The 17835-nt window shown below is 42.3% G+C and overlaps 1 protein-coding gene across 1 annotated transcript in view; it reads left to right on the top strand.

The window, feature by feature from the left end:
• Positions 1 to 17835, top strand: part of COL28A1 (collagen type XXVIII alpha 1 chain) — a 407146-nt gene that overhangs the window by 291454 nt on the left and 97857 nt on the right. The window contains exons 24-26 of the mRNA XM_069211728.1: positions 1930 to 1998; positions 12454 to 12522; positions 13301 to 13369. Coding sequence (XP_069067829.1) covers positions 1930 to 1998; positions 12454 to 12522; positions 13301 to 13369 — 207 coding nt within the window. The remainder of the gene's footprint in view (positions 1 to 1929; positions 1999 to 12453; positions 12523 to 13300; positions 13370 to 17835) is intronic.

Consider the following 17835-nt stretch of genomic DNA (forward strand, 5'->3'; position numbering starts at 1 on the left):
TGGCTCCACTTCTCCTGTTCTCATCGTAAGGCATCTCCTTTGTTTCAACCCGTACTCTAGTCAATGCATCCATTGTTGATTCCTGGGAACATCGCTGTCTCGTGCATTAAGTTTACTTTGTTGCATTTTCTAATACAGCACGATTCTACAAGCAGTTCTCATGAGAAAGTTAAAGACATCTGCAGTTGGCTTGGTCAGTTCAGTGTGAACAATGAAAGCATTAATTCTCTATTCTTACAACACATTTTCCACCATTTAGTAAACATTGAAATTGACATGAGGTTTGCAAACCAGGCCCAAACCTCACCAATTTATGGCGTAACTTTAATAAATCAGATACATAACATGAAACCGTTAATATGACATACTAATACATTTTTCTCTACACGTACACGTTAACTAATAATAATATGCATTCACTAAAACGTCTACATCATTTATAGCTTGACGGCCACTCAAGTGGACACATTTTTCAAGTCACACATTATTTTCTGTTAGCCTAAGTTCATGCAAATTCGTTCTTATTAATAAATAAAATAATCATTAATTATTTCAGCTCTCACACATACAACAAAAATGTATGTGATATGTGCTCTGCAACGTCTTGCAGTACACTGGGAAGTGATTACAGCACATAGTGTGGGCCTTTCTTATGTGCTTCCAATAGTATTGTTTGACAGTGTGATTGATTTTCTTCAAATGATGGCTGTTTCCTTATTATTTTCAATTCATAGTTCTGCATAGTATAGGCCAAGATCTTTGCCTAAGCTAAGTAAAAACGTTTTAGGTTGCACGCACAAAAAATGTATAATGTTGTGGTTATATTTTCTATTGTATGTGCTTGCACCCTTAAAGGGCATGGGGTAAAGTACTACTACTAAGTGGTGTATTTGTATTGCATGTTACGTAAGACATGCTTACATATATTGTGATTCTCTAATGTGGTGTTTGATATCATTTGTTTATTAACAAGATCCTAGTCTTGTGTTGCTATTCTTCTACCACCAGCACTTATATGTCCCAAATCGTTCTTTAGATACAGTTTTTTTCAATTCGACTCCCACAGCTTAGATTGTTGTAGTTCTTCTGGTGGTGCCAATATGGTTTTGCGATTCACCAGGGGTAGTATCTCTTCAATTTCACCTGATACCTCTGTAGAGGATTCTCTTCAGTAACTCCCTTCTAGTCCTCGTAGCCATAGTTGTAAGCTCTTACTATGGTTTATTTGTAGTGGCCTGATCTACTCCATTCATCCTTCTAATACGACACAGTACTTGCTGAGTGGGAATCACTACAACTACCATTAAAGAATCCCAGGACATAGCAAACTCACTTTTACAACACTTGTGTGCAACTTGGCCACAACGGGGATTACCACTACAATATATCTGTAGAAAATAGAAGCCAGGCCCAAATCTAGGCTGTTGGATCCAATATTTTTTACAGATCTCTTACAAACTATAGGCAGAAGGTCCTATCGAAATATACTCGAAACACGAGTGCTGTCCTGATGCAGAGCATTTCAAGAACACATGCAGGCTCCACCGCTTTGCTAAAACTCTTGGCTGCAATATCTCCTTTTACGTAGGTCAGGTAGAGAGCAGAGAGATGGAAAAAGGTTCAGCACAACAACATCTCCCTCTGGGAAAGGCACTTTTGCTACAAATAGAAGACTTAGGCTGTGCGGGGTAAAACATATTTCATTCCTCCCATTTCACAAAGAAATGCCCACATTCAAGTATGTAGTGGCCAGTCTTCTAACTCGCTCACTAATGTGACTCAGGATGGTGCTTTGTAACACCTGAGAATTAACATTTTATACAAAATGAATTGCACAGCATACCCAGTAATCAATTGTGTTATCTTTACAAAATGACAGGTGTTTTTATATTCAAGTCCTAACAGCTTTGATCAATTCCTATTGTCTAGGGTCCGCAGGGTGCTCCCGGGCCACCAGGGCCCATAGGACCTAAAGGAGAAGGGTTTCCTGGTTCAACGGTAAGTGTTGCAGTTTAGTTTGGTATCCCAACAAACATCAAAAAACAACAGATCATGCATCTGAAAATACTGTTCTACACAAAAGAAGCACGCAGAAATCTGCATAAGGTGTAATCAAGTCAAAATGGACACGGATATACAGAAACAGAAGTTTTCCCATTGCATTTAATGATGTCTAGTATAAAATACTAAATGATTGTTGTCTAAATAAAGTGCTTTGTAAATGATTTATAAAACGTCGTACACACAATTTGGTGACACAAATGAATTACACAATTATATAATATTCCTAAGGCATTTTATCTTCCTATGTCATACGTTTGACAATATAGAACTAGGAACTTCGGGCCAGATGTAGCAAAGGATTTGCGCGTCGCAAACTGCGAAAATCGCCGTTTGCGAGGCGCAAATGCCTCTTTGCCATGCAGAAATGCATATTGCGAGTCGGGACTGACTCGCAATATGCATTTCAGAATCGCAAATAGGAAGGGGTGTTCCCTTCCTATTTGCGATTCGGAGTGGTATGCAATACCATTTGCGACCGCATATGCGGTCGCAAATGGTGTCGCAGTTACCATCCACTTCAAGTGGATGGTAACCCACTCGCAAATTGGAAGGGGTCCTCATGGGACCCCTTCCAGTTTGTGAATGGACCCAAAACAATTTTTTCAGGGCAGGTAGTGGTCCAAGGGACCACTGGCTGCCCTGAAAAAATACCGAAACTAAAGGTTTCGCTTTTTTTTTTAAGTGCAGCTCGTTTTCCTTTAAGGAAAACGGGCTACACTTAAAAAAATAAAAAACTGCTTTATTTAAAAGCAGTCATGAACATGGAGGTCTGCTGACTACAGCAGGCCTCTATGTTTGCGAGTGCCCATAGTCGGTATGGGGCTGCAATTTGCGACCCACCTCATTAATATTAATGAGGTGGGTCTTTGCGACCCCATACCGACTCGCAGACGGTGTCCGAGACACCGTTCTGCATTGGAAATTGCAACTTGCAATTTGCGAGTCGCTCCGACTCGCAAATTGCAAGTCGCAATTTCCAAATTTGCTACATCTGGCCCTTCGTTCCTGTATTCATTCATGAAACAATTTCCAGTCCTTGAGCTCTGTCTGTAGAAGATTATACAAAAACAATGTAAACTATGGGCCTCGTTTATGAGGAAGTGACGCAGCACAGCACAGCACAGCAAGTCACCTTTGGCCTCAGCCTTGAATTTTGCTTTGCTGAAAGATTATATTTTTGATTTCAGGGGCTATGTTCAAAGGTAAAAACTCTCACTGGTCCCACTCAGTTGGTTTATCCAGCTTGTGCTCCATTGCAGTTGGTCTGAAATCATGACTTTTGATGATTCTTCATTATTTATTTTTTGCCACACAACTTTGGAAATTCATATGTATGGTTACCCTTAACCAGCAGTGGCTCCTCCGTGAGAGTAGAGGAGAGTCGCCCCGCTGGAAAAATGCCCCAGAGCAGCTGAAAAATAAAATGGTAATAAAGTTTATTTATTACCATTTTATTTTTCCGTAACCCATCCTGAACTGAGTGTCAGGATGAGGCAGGGAGCTGCGCACTATGTTTAAAGTGCACATGTCCCTTTGGCTGGCCTTCTTGGGACAGCCAGCCAGACATGCAGACTTTAAAGGGTTAGAGAAAACACAGGCCTCCAGTGCTCTGAAGAGCGCTGAGAGAGGCTGCTCCCTCCAATCCTAATGCTCTCTCATGCTGGTTAACGCATGAGAGCAATGCCAGGATTGGGTAGTGCAGTTTCCTGGGTCCAGAGCTTTGAGGAGAGAAGACACTGGCGCGAGGAGGACATTGTGGCAAGTCAGTAAGGTAATTGACATTTTTTATTATTACATTAACCCCACCAGTATTTTGCCCGCCCTACACTCTAAATACATGGCAGTTGCCACTGCCCTTAACCTGTTTTAATGATCTTGGTGTCTGTTTGATCATTCATTTTTTCTCTGCCTTTCTTAATTGGTTTGGGTGTTTGAATGTGTTGTATTCTGTACATTAACATTGTTGGTACCGCATGAACTTAGCATGCATGTCTCTAGGGATTGCCTACTGCTTGTGAGATACCTCCCAGGGGTTAAGCAGAGATTTATTTCTGACACCCTGTATGCCATCTCTTTTATCTATATTTCCCTATACCTAACCATTATTTGAGTAGAGTTTCTTAATAATAGCCATCATTGAATCATAATGCAGCTTCGTCAGCCCCAGCAAAGAGTTCAGCTGTGTAATGTTATTTATACCCTCCTGGCTCAAGAGACTGGCAAGAGATGTTGTGCTATCTGTGCTTTGATCAGAGTATTCACTATAGAAATGAACTAATACACACATGACATTGTGTTACCAAGTGCCAGATATATGAATGACTGAGTCTCATTGCACCATTGGATTTGCACAGTATTTGTGACATAACACAATATTTTTGCACTGCACTGTATTTACTTATTCATCACAGTGCAAAGATGTATTGAACACAAAATTGCCTAAATCCTACATTATTATTCATGAGGCAGGATTTCCTCTGCAAACCATTGTGAACAGCTGCAAATGCTAAGATAAAGGCCCTCTGGAGAAAGCAAACATCCATCTCTGCTTTACCAGTCACAAAGTGGCAGTAGTGAGGCCAATTTCCCACAGACAGCTTGCACTTTGTGAATGGTAATGAACTGTGTCCAGCATGCTGTAAACTTTCAATGGCTTCCTTCTGCAGGAGCAATCATAAACCCAGGGGCGGCTCCTTTGCAATGGCGAAGAAGCGTCACTCCCCTGGCTAAGCCAGGAGATGAAAGATAAAACAATATTTAATTATCGTTTTAACTTTCATCAGCTGGCGCAGCCAGCAGTGTGTTCAGTTTGGGGCAGGGCAGGGCCACGGGCGATGGGAGGGAGGAAGAGGGGAGAGTGCACCTAAGTGCACATGTATGTTTGGCCGGCCGTCTCAGGCTGGCCAAACACACATGCGCACTTATGTTTCTCCAACCCGGCTGTACACACAGCCGGGCTGGATACCCAGCACGACCCCAGGCTTGGGTCTGAGCACCACTCCGAGCCGCTCGGACCAATCCTGGTGCTGCTTACATGCTATGTTTAGCATGTAAACAGCACCAGGATTGCTGGGTAGCCTGTGCTGGTGTCCTAGCGAATGCTATGACACCACAAGAAGACCAGCGGAGCAACGCGGCAGGAGACGGTGGCGGTGACAATGGGAAAAAGGTAAGTTTTCTTTTATTTTTATATTTTTATTTATATATTCCCCGCGTACCTCCCCCCTCACCCCTCCCCCTGAGATTTGCGGCAGCTGCCTCTGCACAAACCTTTGATACTCTTGCTTACGACAATGTATGAGTGGAGGAATGCACTTTTACAGCCACCTTTGTCTTGTGACTCACAAGCAGTAGCACAGTTGACACTACAAGTCCCATAGCTATTTCTGAGTCTCAATGTCACTTCTGTCCTTTGTGGGTTGTTTTTTCAATCACAAAGCCCATGAATTTGCACAGTTCAGGCTATGGCCTTATTCGTTAGTTACATTTATCAACATATATCAGCAAAGCAACGTTAGAACGCCTCACTTGGTGAATTGTTTGGTATTTCACAAGCTTCTTTGTGTGCTTTTCATTTTCAATAGCATGCCTGTTGCATGTCTAGCTTATTTTTTACACAATCTTATTCTTCATTGTTTATTGTTATATTATTGTGTGTGTAGTACTCATGTTTTCATGCTAAAAATGTAAACTTACATTTTTTATTGCCTTTAAGATGTATCCAAAAAAAGGTTTTTCATTGTTATCATACTACAGATGGTTTATATTCTTCGCTCATTGACTTAACAAGTGGTCAGTGTCCTCCTTAAGAAAGTGGTGGAGAAACAGGGACTCAGCTAACTCCTTGTGTAATCAGGATGCCAATATCTTTACCTACTCTTCTGTAGTTGTGTAATGATTGACACTAAAAACTGCAAAAAACATCACGGTCATACGATAATGGAATACCACACGCTAAAGACTGATACTGAAAAATTTACCAGACTTTAACTGGTGGTGAAAAAAAATAGGAAACGCTGTCAGTAGTCATGTTACCACAAGATATTCCCCATCTTCTCTGCCACACCTCTGAATGCACCGGTAAAGCATTGTCCTGTTGTTATCTCCCTTGCTAGCCCTTCTGTCTGTATTTATAAGTGTGTTCCAAACAGGGCTGGCTTTAGGGCGATGTAACCAGTGCGACCGCACTGGGCGGTGACAGAGAGGGGTAGCACTGACCTCAGGGGGAGGGGCTGTGTTTAGCAATAACTTACGTTTTAAAAGCACCTGCTGCAGAGTTCCTTGCACGTCCAGCTTTCAAGCATCAACAAAAATGTCAAGATAACTCTTGTGAGTAATGTTCCTGCTAGAGAGAAAGAGATCTTTTTGTCTAGTCTCAGTTTTGACTCCCCATAAACTGGCGCAAAGGGTTAACATGCCTGCTGCATAGATCAAATCTGTATTTTATGTGGATAGGTGAGTAGATTAGTAAAGCCAGCCTTTACCAGTGCTTTAAAACAAATGAAATGAATGTGAGAGAGGGGCTTCAGGGAAACTTTTTCTGGGCCGTGGTGAGGGCATCCGAGGAGGAGGTCATGGGGGCGCCAAAAAAAAGATTGCTGTGCCGGGCACGGGCCCTGGTTCCAAACTACTGCTCGTTCAGCAGTGAGTAATCAGTTGCTATTGCACTAACTAACCTTATTCCTTGTGTCATAGCCAGCCTAGCTTATCAGTTGTTGATAAATGTGAACCATATGTACACCTAGTTTTCTTCCAGTATGCTTGTCCTACCATGTATCGAATTTACTTTGAAAAACTTCAGTATCAATTACATAATTAGCAAGAAAAAACTATCCCAAATAATGCTGTTTGCTTTTGACCATCTCACAATGAAGGAACTAGCCACGCTGAAACCATAATAGTGATAAGTAACATACAGTCGGGCTTCTTTCTTTGGTGTAACTAGAATCACAGCATCTACAGGACTATAAAAACAGAAAATGCTTTCCTACGCTGGACACGCCTAATGCGAGCAAAAGGAAAAAAAACTAGAAGGGTGGGTGAGGTCGCTAAGAATACACATACAATGCAAATATAGAAATGTACGACATCTTTACTAGTTCGTGTTCTGTTGTTATTACGCATGTCTACACCCCTGTGGCTGATTACACACCCTGATCTTGGCAGCTCTGGGGAAGGGTAAGATTGAGAGACTACATAGGGCGTTTCCACCACAACCGCATTCCTAATCTGCGTTTAGAATAAATAACAGCATATCTGACTCGGGGCCTTGGTTTTGAGAAGCATGGCAAACATAAAATGTAAAAAGAGAGATCTTTTTACATTTTCAATCCTTTCAAATAAAATCTTCATTTTATCATCTAGCTTCAACAAAGATAATATACACATTTGGTGAACTCATCAGGGATGGATATATATATATATATATATATATATATATATATATATATATATATATATATTTTTTTTTTTTTTTTTAAGTAAGATTATCAACACTTTAAGAACGCATTTTCCTTGCTAAAGTGCACACTTGCATAGAAAGTTGATAAAGCTACACAAAAACAATTCATTATGTCAGGGCAAAGGATGGCCTCTGGCAGTAGTGAAGGTGGAAATCTTTCGCCATTGTAAATCAGCTACGCTGCCCTTTCATAGCACATTGCTCACTGACATGCAGGACATGGGTACGTATGAGCGACTTATTTATAAGCTCAATGACCAACTGCAGAAGCTTGAGGAGGTCTGGGGTCCCTTCCTAAATGGTTAACTATTGGTGTTAACAACATTACAAAACAAAATGAGAGATGGATTCTTGAAACTTTTCAAACACTCACAGATCTGGGGTTAAGTGTTATTTTGTTCACCACATCACCCCAGTTTGACCCCAGCCATATGAATATCAGCATTGACCCTGCTCCCCATGGGAACCTTCCAGCCCGAACTGTCAAACCTGGTTCTCCTTTAACTGGAAACAAGCATCCTAGGACCAGTATCAGGGTATCACCCCTCATCAGCCCGGCTAGCTTCAATCCAGTGGTGCAGCAAGCAAGAGACCCATGTCTGGGCATACCCTATCCACTTAGGGTGCACATAGCAACATCACAAAATAACTATGGGCGTTACCAATACTCGACCTGGTTCCGCACTTTTCAGCCTTCACTTGGCTGCTCCAGGGTGGGTGGAGGCTTCATGGGGGCAGCCTAAGGGGCTGGTGCCACAACTTATCTGTCCCCTTCCCTTGCCCCACACTCTTGTCCTCCCCCTTGCCCTTCCTCCCTGTCCCCCTGGGGGACTTTACGCTCTGCATTTTCTCTGTTAGGAGGGACATTGATCTGTTATGTTTTATTTTTTGTGTTTTCACAGTTTTTTCAGTTCTTTTCATCCATACGTTGTCTTGGGATTTGCCTGATCTGCCATCTATGCATCACTGGTGCATAATGTCTGTATCTGAAAACTCTATACCAAATTAATAAAGAATTGAGATATTTAAAAAAAAAAAACAATTAAGTAAACAATGGGTTATATGTGGATCACTTCCATACTTTTTTTCTAGGGATGGTGGATCACTCTTTTATTGAAATCAATAAAGTTTACCCACATTTTGAGAGGTTTCTGGATAATCTCTGATTATACTTAAAATGGAGATCATGTAATGAAATTGTAAATTTGATATATAAGAATCTCCAGAAATGAGATTTCGGACAACATTTAAAATGGCCCATTCTGTGCCATGCCTCACTTTTTTTAAGTGAGTGCCCCAGGTGCACACCGGGACACTCCACACTATTACTCTTAAGGCACTGTTTCCACACCTGCACTGGGAACAGCACATTAGTGGAAGGCAGACTGGCTATTTGAAGCAGTTGGGCTGCTTCACTGTGCAGGCAGAAACTCACCCTTCAATTCAAAGGTGGCAGATATCTCCCTGCTGGTAAGTGCAGTGAGTGATGCCTGGGGGATCAAGGGCTCTATTGTACCCCTTATTTGCCCTCACAAGAGATGTCCTTTGGGGCACACTTACCTCTATGTGGTGAAAAGTCAGTGTAATTCATGGACTCCTCTTTTCCTCTGCAGCCATGACTGTAATATGTGCAGGCAAGGAATGTTTTATCTTTTGCATGGGGCCATACTCCCATAGAAATGAGGAAATGCTCCTGCATGATCACAATGGAGTAAAATGTGCATTGGAACAATTCATATTATAGAAAGGGCCACACAAGCATCTGTGGCTCCCTCTATAATATCAAACTGCTCGTGGCCACAGAAGTGGGTAATGATACCCAGTTTTCACCGGGACACTTGGTGAAATTCAGCTCCTGATATATAAATACCAGCTTTGCTGAAGGACTTCTAAGCAAATTGTGTTCCACTTCTCAAGGAAAACACCAGACTCCTATTTGCAATTTAAGAACTAACTATGTCTCCATTTTGTTCCAAGACTTTGGATTCTAGGGTTGAGGCAAGGCAAGATCCCAGCTGGCACATCAGAAACTTCATTTCTTTATGTTTATGGCAGAAAGGGGAGTCCATGCCACATTTTAAAACCTATTTCTGTCAGATACATCTTCCAACAGATACCTCAGCTTTCAACAAATTCTTCAGATTTCAACACTAACCAGGTCAAATCTCGCCTCAGAATACTTCAGATTTCAAGCATTGCAGACAGTGGTGCAGAGAAGATGTCCTTTTTGGACCACCACAATAGCCATATGTGGTGTTTTAGGTCATAACATAACATCATGTCCTGTTATTCTTGAGCCTTCATGCACATCAAGGAGCAGGAGGGCAACTTGTTTTTGCCTAAGGCCTTCAGGGAGTCTCCCAATCAGACTCTTTCTCCCAAAGATAAGTCAGTATCCAGAGTATGTTCTTCTAAAAGAAAGTTCCATGAAAAGTGCATTAGAAGGAGAAATCCTCTTCTTTCTCAAGGACACAGTCCCATTCTTGGGACTATTTGGAGTCTCACTGTCGACACTGATGCCAAGGTGTGTCTCAATATCAAGCAAAACCCCAGCACCTAAGAAGTTGAGACTGGAGTTTCCCAGTCCTTCACCCAACCCAGTTCAAGTCGAGGCCTTTGGTTAATGATGCTGGACTTTTTCAGGGTGGCTCTGCTACACTCTGGGCTTCTCACCAAGGCGGTCTGTTCCTGCAGGCTTGGTGACTACAGATGCTCTCACACATTCCAATGCTGCACCTCGATAAACACCTGCACCGGTACCTAAGGTGAAGTTGAAACTAGCAAGGGCACCATCTCTGTGCATTCAGGTCCTTCCCCAGCACTGATGTTCAGGACAACAATGATGAAGCCCAAGGAGCCAACTCATCCTAAAACCTGATCCATGTGGCAAAGGAGAAAGTGGGTCACATTTTAACAATGAATCATTATGCGAGCTTCCTTAATAGGGTTATAGGCTTTCCTGATTGGAAGGTATTTGCGGCTAAGATCTAGATGCCTTGGCTATGGAGGATATGGACTATGGTTGCACAGTGGATGATGACACAAAAGCTGATCCTCTCCTATTGCCTTATAATTTGGATGCCAGCATTTACTTCAACTTTCAAAATACCAGTGGCCTAAAGTCTTCATCACAACCAACCAGAAGGGGAATTTCCTACACCTCTGGCCCAGCATTGGAAGACCTCTCCTCTTTTACAACAGTTGTTCATAGGACAGAGGAGGCTGTGGAATTGACTTTGCTTTCTGTGGAAGTGAAGTCTAACATCTTGACTGAAATCTCGTAATCATCCATATGTTCTATGAAGCCTTTGATTGTGTTCAGTGAGAGTTATCCGGACCCTATAACAGCTGCATGGAAGAAATGCTTTTCAGGCCCAGCATTGCACAAAAAACAAACGCCAGACACCTTAAACCTGCTGCAAGTCACCTGCACCTATTGTATTCTCATTGGTCACTGGAGACTCCGGTTGTTAAAGCGTTGTCTTCTAAGCAGAACCCAAATTCCTTCCGTACCGTTACACCAGATGGGTAATCCTAGAATGTGGATGCCTTAGGCTGCAAGGTTTATGCCTCTGGCATTTTGGCTCTCCGCACGGCTAATATCGCCTGCCCTTTAAAACTAAATGTCTATACCTTATGGAGAGATTTCAATTGTTCTCATTTCTTTTATCCAGGCTTTATTTATACTTAATATGATTGTCACATTTTCTAAAGCCTCTTGAGTTTGTGAATGTGCCTTACATTTGTGGCTTGTGCAGGGAAGAAGAGGAGCAAGTAAGTAGATCAAAGAATGTTTCAAAGTGAAGGACTTTTCTAATGTAACAATGTTCACATGAAATTCTGTTGAAGCTCCAAAAATATTTCATGTGTATAAAGAGCATTTTATGAGAAATCTGATTTTAAAATGTGTATCCTTCTGTCTCTTTTTGGGTTGGGACAAATGTTACCCCTTGTGATTTTGAAAGCTTTTGCTGTCTCGCGCTGTAGACAACCAAGGACCCCCAACTCCCAAGGCATTCTGCTTTAGGGGTGCAGTTATGAACTTCAATAGTTTCTACCCCTCTCTGAAAGTTAGAAAAAGGGTTACTGGTTTCCCTGAAACCACTGACAGAGGGAGAAGCTCGATGGCCAATGTCAGAGAGGCTTACTATGTACCAATGAGCCTTGTACCCTCCCTTTGAACATGCCTGCAGACAGAGTGCACACGTCTTCATAGCCCCCCCCTCAAAAGGCAGGGGACATGGCCAACTGAGTGGTGCATTGGGCCATTGCTATGGCCTTGACAGCGGGCTGCTCTCCATTGCTGCTGCAAGCAGTCGTGGACTGCAACAGGTTCAGGGAATCCCTTAGTATCGGCTGCTATGAATGGGGGCCGCAGTATGTGTAATCCAGCTCTGCAATTTCCTAACTTGCACTTCTCTTAGTAAATTCCAATATTTAAGTATGCTTACTTGCAGTTTAAGTGGTTTCACGCCACCCCTTTCGTGCTAGTATAACAATTACATTAAGAATATCACAGTAATGGTATGTATGGTATGGTAATTTTAGCAAAATATATCTTCGTCTTCCAGCGTTTTCACTGGACTTCAATGGAATTAGTAATATTAGAGGATTCTATGTCTTACGGGATGTTTCTTTCAAATGGAAAACAACGGGAACACTAGAAAAGGAGTGAAAAGTGATGCATGTAGGTGTTTAGTCCATATGTGTACTTATTTGAAGATTCGTTGCAGGCTGTTGCACAAAAGGAAGTCTGTATGAGACCGACATGTCAAGCTTAAATAATGAAGGGCCATATGTACAAACACTTTTTCCCATAGACACAGAATGGGTAAAAACCTTTGCTGCATCTGGCCCGAAGTCTGCACGCCTTTCTCCCCGCTGTGTTGAACAAGCCACTGACTGCATTCAATTTCCATTGGGTTTAGGGGCCACCAGGATTGCCCGGACCTCCAGGAGCACAGGGGATCGCAGGCAGAGGGGATCCAGGACCAAAGGTAAAGTACACTTGTTTCAACATCTTTATCCCTGTCCAGTCAATAGTCCTAGTTTTCCAAACCTGTGGATCCAAGCGGGCTGGCAGAAAGCTGTGATGGATCAGCTGATGGGACATGGCCAGTCAATCCCAGTGTTACACAATTTAGTGATCTTCAAAATGGAGGCGGTGAGGCACTCCATAAATGGTGGTATCTCTCCTATTCACTGTACGGGAGTGGAATACCAAAGCCGTGAGTTAAATGACGGGGCGCATCCTCCCCTTTACTTCCCTGTATATCTTTCAATAAAAAGTGGGCACAGTTTATTTTCTCCTTTCTTTTAATTGTGTATGCGTAGAGAAGATGGTGCTTGTCCCTGTATTTGCCTCGGTACAAAGCTTTAGTGTGGAGTAACTGCTGGTTCCAGTCTAAAACTAAAAGTAATGAACTTACAGTTATTGATATTCCTGGGGAGTGGTTATTATACATTTAACTTTTCAGTAGGCAACTTCATTCATTATTATGAGTAACTTTCTGAATTATCAGAAGACCCTAATTGATTGCTATTAATATCAGCATTTTATTAGCTTTAACAAATGTCACTGTTGACGTTATAGGAAAACACTAAAAAATCAAGTTTAAAAATTGCATACAGTTCTTTACTTAGCAGTGTTAAATTAATTTGGTGTTTTATGTAGGCACCTCCATGAAAATCATATAGAACATTTTCCATCTTGATTCCATACCTTATGTGTTCACAAAAGTAATTGGATAATAGTGGTTTTGTGTGTTCTTTCAGGGTCAGCCTGGAATAAGAGGCCCGCCCGGAGCCCCCGGGCCACGAGGGATAGGTTTGCCTGGTTTAAAGGTAAAATTTTCATATGTTATATTTACTTTTTGGTATGAAGCTTTAAAAGATGCATTGCCAATGCAGGGAAGTAAAACCAGGTAACCGCATGCTGAGACTCTGTAACTGTACCAGGCAGATTCCAGACTACATGGGACTTTGATATTTTAGAAACATTTCATGCACTAACCATGATCCTGCTTGGTTAGAGTTCAGGTTGAGTCTGAAGACTTTAGGATTGAAAACATGCATGATGTTGAATCGCTCCATTTATTGTGTTTATAATTAATAAAACAGTATAATGTTTTACATTGAATTATTAAGTGTCATGCTTAAAGTTTCAAAAACAATTATATGAGTGTTAAAAAACATAAATAGGCAGGGCTTATTTGGGCAGGGGTGGTTCCACCGCAATGGCGGAGGGGCGTCACACCCCTCGCCATGAGCCAGGAGATGAAAAATAAAACAATAGTTTAATATTGTTTTATTTTTCACTTGCTGGCTCTGTCAGCAGTGCACGGAGGGGCGGTGGGAGAGGGGAGGAGAGGGAGAGTGCACTTAAGGGCGTGTGTGTGTTTGGCTGCCCGTCTCAGGTGGGCTGGAGAAACTGCACAGACTCCAGGGTTGTGTCTGAGCAGCAGTCGAATCCGCTCAGACTAATCCTGACACTGTTTTCATGTTAGCTTTAGCATGAAAGGAGCACCAGGATTGCTGGGGAGCCTGTGCTGGTGTCCCAGTGAATGCTGGGATACCAAAGAAGAGCACAAGGCAGCAGGAGGCGGCGAGCTGTGGTGACGAGAAAGTTAAGTGTTTTTTTACCTTTTTTACCCATTCCTAAACCATGGAAACAAACCCACTTCTAACTCACAGAAATATTCAACATAACCAGAGTGGGGTTGCTGCCATCAATGTTACATCACTGAAGTCAAGAAAATTTTGAAAAATCCAAGAGCTCTACAAAGAACAATTGTCGCAGACAAGCCATTGATATTCAGCAGGAGACTGGTAAGAGTGTAGGGACATATTTAACAAAGGGTTGCTTAGTTCTTGTGCCAAGTAATGGGGTGCAAGAGTGACGCAACTATTAAGTTAGATTTACCAAGCCAGGCAAGGCCACCATGGGTGGCCTGCCTGGCTTGATAAATCTAGAGTAACGCAACGCAGCACAAATCACTACGTTGGTGGAGTGTGGGTGTTCCCATGCATCCACCCATGGATTTGAGCTCTTTCCCAGATTTACCATTAGACATGGGAATACGTCAGAATCCTATGCTTCTCCAGGTAAGGCGTTACAAGGATATCATTATTATATCATTATTTCTCCTTGTTACTTCCTCTTTCCATGTGTGCTGTGTTCTGAAAGAGAAAAATGCCTGTCAGGATTGTTTTCCTGCACAAAAACAATCATGGCTGCAATGCAGGCACTTTTGCACTACTGTGCAAGGGCACCTGCATCGGCGCTAGGCAGTACATTGTGTGCCACTGGTAGGAAAAAAGAGGAATGTGCTATATAATCTTAAGTACAGCAAATCCTGCCCTCTCCCTATCACACAGTACTATGCAGCAAGGCGACTTGCTGCACTGCATGATTTTTTTTAAATATGACTCATAGGGGGTTATTCTAACTTTGGAGGAGGTGTTAATCCGTCCCAAAAGTGACGGAAAAGTGACGGATTTACCACCAGCCGTATTACGAGTCCATTATATCCTATGGAACTCGTAATACAGCTGGTGGTATATCCGTCACTTTACCGTCACTTTTGGGACGGATTAACACTCCTCCAAAGTTAGAATAACCCCCATAGTGTATACGGTTGCAAATATATTACTAAAAGATAGTGTGGTAGTGCACTGTTGTTTACAGATCTTAATTTTCCATTGAAATGGACACAAAATCAACAGTGACGTCCGGTTTGACTAATACAACTATATCCCACACAAATGGTAATATGTGAAATTGGATTTCTACAGATGTTTATAATTTCCTCATCACCAAGTAATGTATGTTGATTTGTTTTGCTCCTTTTAAAATCTTTGTTTCCATTACAATTGACATTACAAAAACATGTTCTTCATTTGTGCTTTCTTAACTACTTATATATTTTGGAATATTTTAAGGTTCGTGTACAGGTATTTAAATGTTATATGTTAGAAAAAAACGAACCTCCTACAGCTTTTCCTTTCACATGCCCTGTACAGCGACAAGGTTGTCAGATAGTTCACTTTACAAAATTCTCTAACTTTGCAGTCAGAAAAAGAAAACACCAATTTCAATTTGAAACAGTAAACAGAAATTTGTCAGAAGACATGGCATGACATGTGACCCCCTATCATTGAACCCTCAGTGTTAGAAATTGGGTTGTTCGTTTACTAGGGTGTAAATCTTAGTCAAATAGCAACCACAATCCTAGTCAGTGCACATGTCAGTCAAACCCTAAATTAAACTTTGCTCACCCTTGGATAGCTTGGCACAGAGTACTCAGGCTCAGCTTAGATGCAGTGTATAAAGTATTTGGTGCAATCCTTCAAACAATAAAATAGTGAAAACACCACTCAAAATGAATCCACACCAGTTTAGGAAAATAGAGTAAGCTTTAATAAATAACACAAGACCAATCCAATAAGCAGAACTTTAGTTATGAATTTTTAAAGATTTAACTGTAATCTCACACGTGGAAGCAAGAAGTGCCGGAACGGGACAAGTTAAAAGTTCAGGGTGACCGCTATGGAATGCGGGCCAGCTACCGGGTCCCAGTTAGGCCCACTGAACAAATATACCTTAAATCCAGGTTGCAGAGTGATGCATCGGTTCCGAACCACGCAGTAGAGAGGATGTATCACTTTTTCCCACACAACAGCAGCAGTATGTCGGTCCCAAGATGCAGCGAAGCTGCGGTGCGAGTTCCTACTGCATTGAAGTTGAGTAGCTGAGGTGCAGTTCAGGCAATGCATTGGTTCCGTTGAGCACAGAGGCTGTGATGCAGAGTTTTGGTATCATCATTGAGGCTGCTGTCAATGGGGATGTGAGGACCCTGCACAGAGAAAAGAGCCACATTGCTGATTCTGAGGGTGATGTGCCTGTGTCAAGATGTGGTGTACAGCAGCGATGCGATCCTGTTTGTGCTTGGTCTGACCCATGCAGTAGAGGTGATGCGTCAATTTTCTCCATGAACCCGCGGCGATTAGTTACTTCTGCTCATTCAGCAGAGGATGCATCGGTTCTGCTGGAGCAAGCACTTTAGGTCCACTTCCAAGGGTCCAGGATTGAAGTGGCACCACTTAGCAGGGCAGACTAACAGATGGCAGAGTCCAGGTGCAGGGTGCTTGGAAGTCTGTTATTTCTCTGAGACTTCAGATCAGGAGGCCAGCCAACTAGCTGTTACAGTCACTCTGGTTTCCAGAGATGCAAGTCCAGTCCTTCACACCCAGGCAGGAGAACAACAGGCAGCAGGGCAGCAAAGTAAGTCAGGAGTCTAGCAAAACAGCAGTCCAGCAGAGTGGGAGTCCTTCAACAACACAGCAGTCCTTCGTCCTGCCAGAGTAGTCACTGGTCCAGAAGTGTAGTGGGTTAATGGTGTCAGAGGTCCAGTACTTATACCCAGTTGGGCCATTGAAGTGGGGGAGACATCAAAGACAGGCATTTGACATGCACAAAGGTCCAGCCCTGGATCTAGACTCACTACAGGGAGTTATGCAGCCATTTGTATGGGGACAGGACACAGCCTATTCAGGTGTGAGGCTGTGGTCAGCTCATCCCTCCCAGGATGGCCCATCAAGTCACACCTAAGCTCCCACTGTGTGGCTTTCTATAAGGAGTACATAAAGCCCAGCAGTTAACCACCCCAGAAAAGTGATTAGAGACAGGCAGCAGGCACCAAATGGCTAGACTCGTAAAATACCAACTTTCCAAAAGTGACAATTTCAGAATTACAATTTAAAATCTGACTTCAGCATAAGTAGTCATTTTAAAGTGTGATTCCAGAGACACCAAACTCAAAATGTTTATCTCTTCCAGAGGGCAAATTACACATATAAGATGTAATAAGGTAATCAAAATATTATTCTATGTTAGAGATAGGTCTTGTTGTAGTAAAAAAAGACTTTGGGAGATTTTCACTACCAAAACTTGAAAAACTTAAATGTACATGGCCTGCTTTTTAAATACACTGCACCCTGCACTCTGAGTTTTCCAGGACCTATCTTAGGGATGACTTATAAGTATAAAAAGGGACGGTTTGAGCCTGGCAAAAAGGGTTATTTTGCCAGGTTGGCATGGCAGTGTAAAACTGCACATACAAGATCTGCAGTGGCAGGCCTGAGACATGATTACTGGGCTACTTAAGTGGATGGCACAATCAGTGCTGCAGGCCCACAAGTAGCATTTAATTCACAGGCCCCTGTGCACATGTAGTGCAATTTGCTGGGGAATTATAAATAAATGTAATATGCCAATTGGGGATGAGCCAATGTTGCTATTTTTGGAGGAG

This window comes from Pleurodeles waltl, chromosome 10, assembly GCF_031143425.1.
Source record: "Pleurodeles waltl isolate 20211129_DDA chromosome 10, aPleWal1.hap1.20221129, whole genome shotgun sequence".
NCBI lineage: Eukaryota > Metazoa > Chordata > Amphibia > Caudata > Salamandridae > Pleurodeles > Pleurodeles waltl.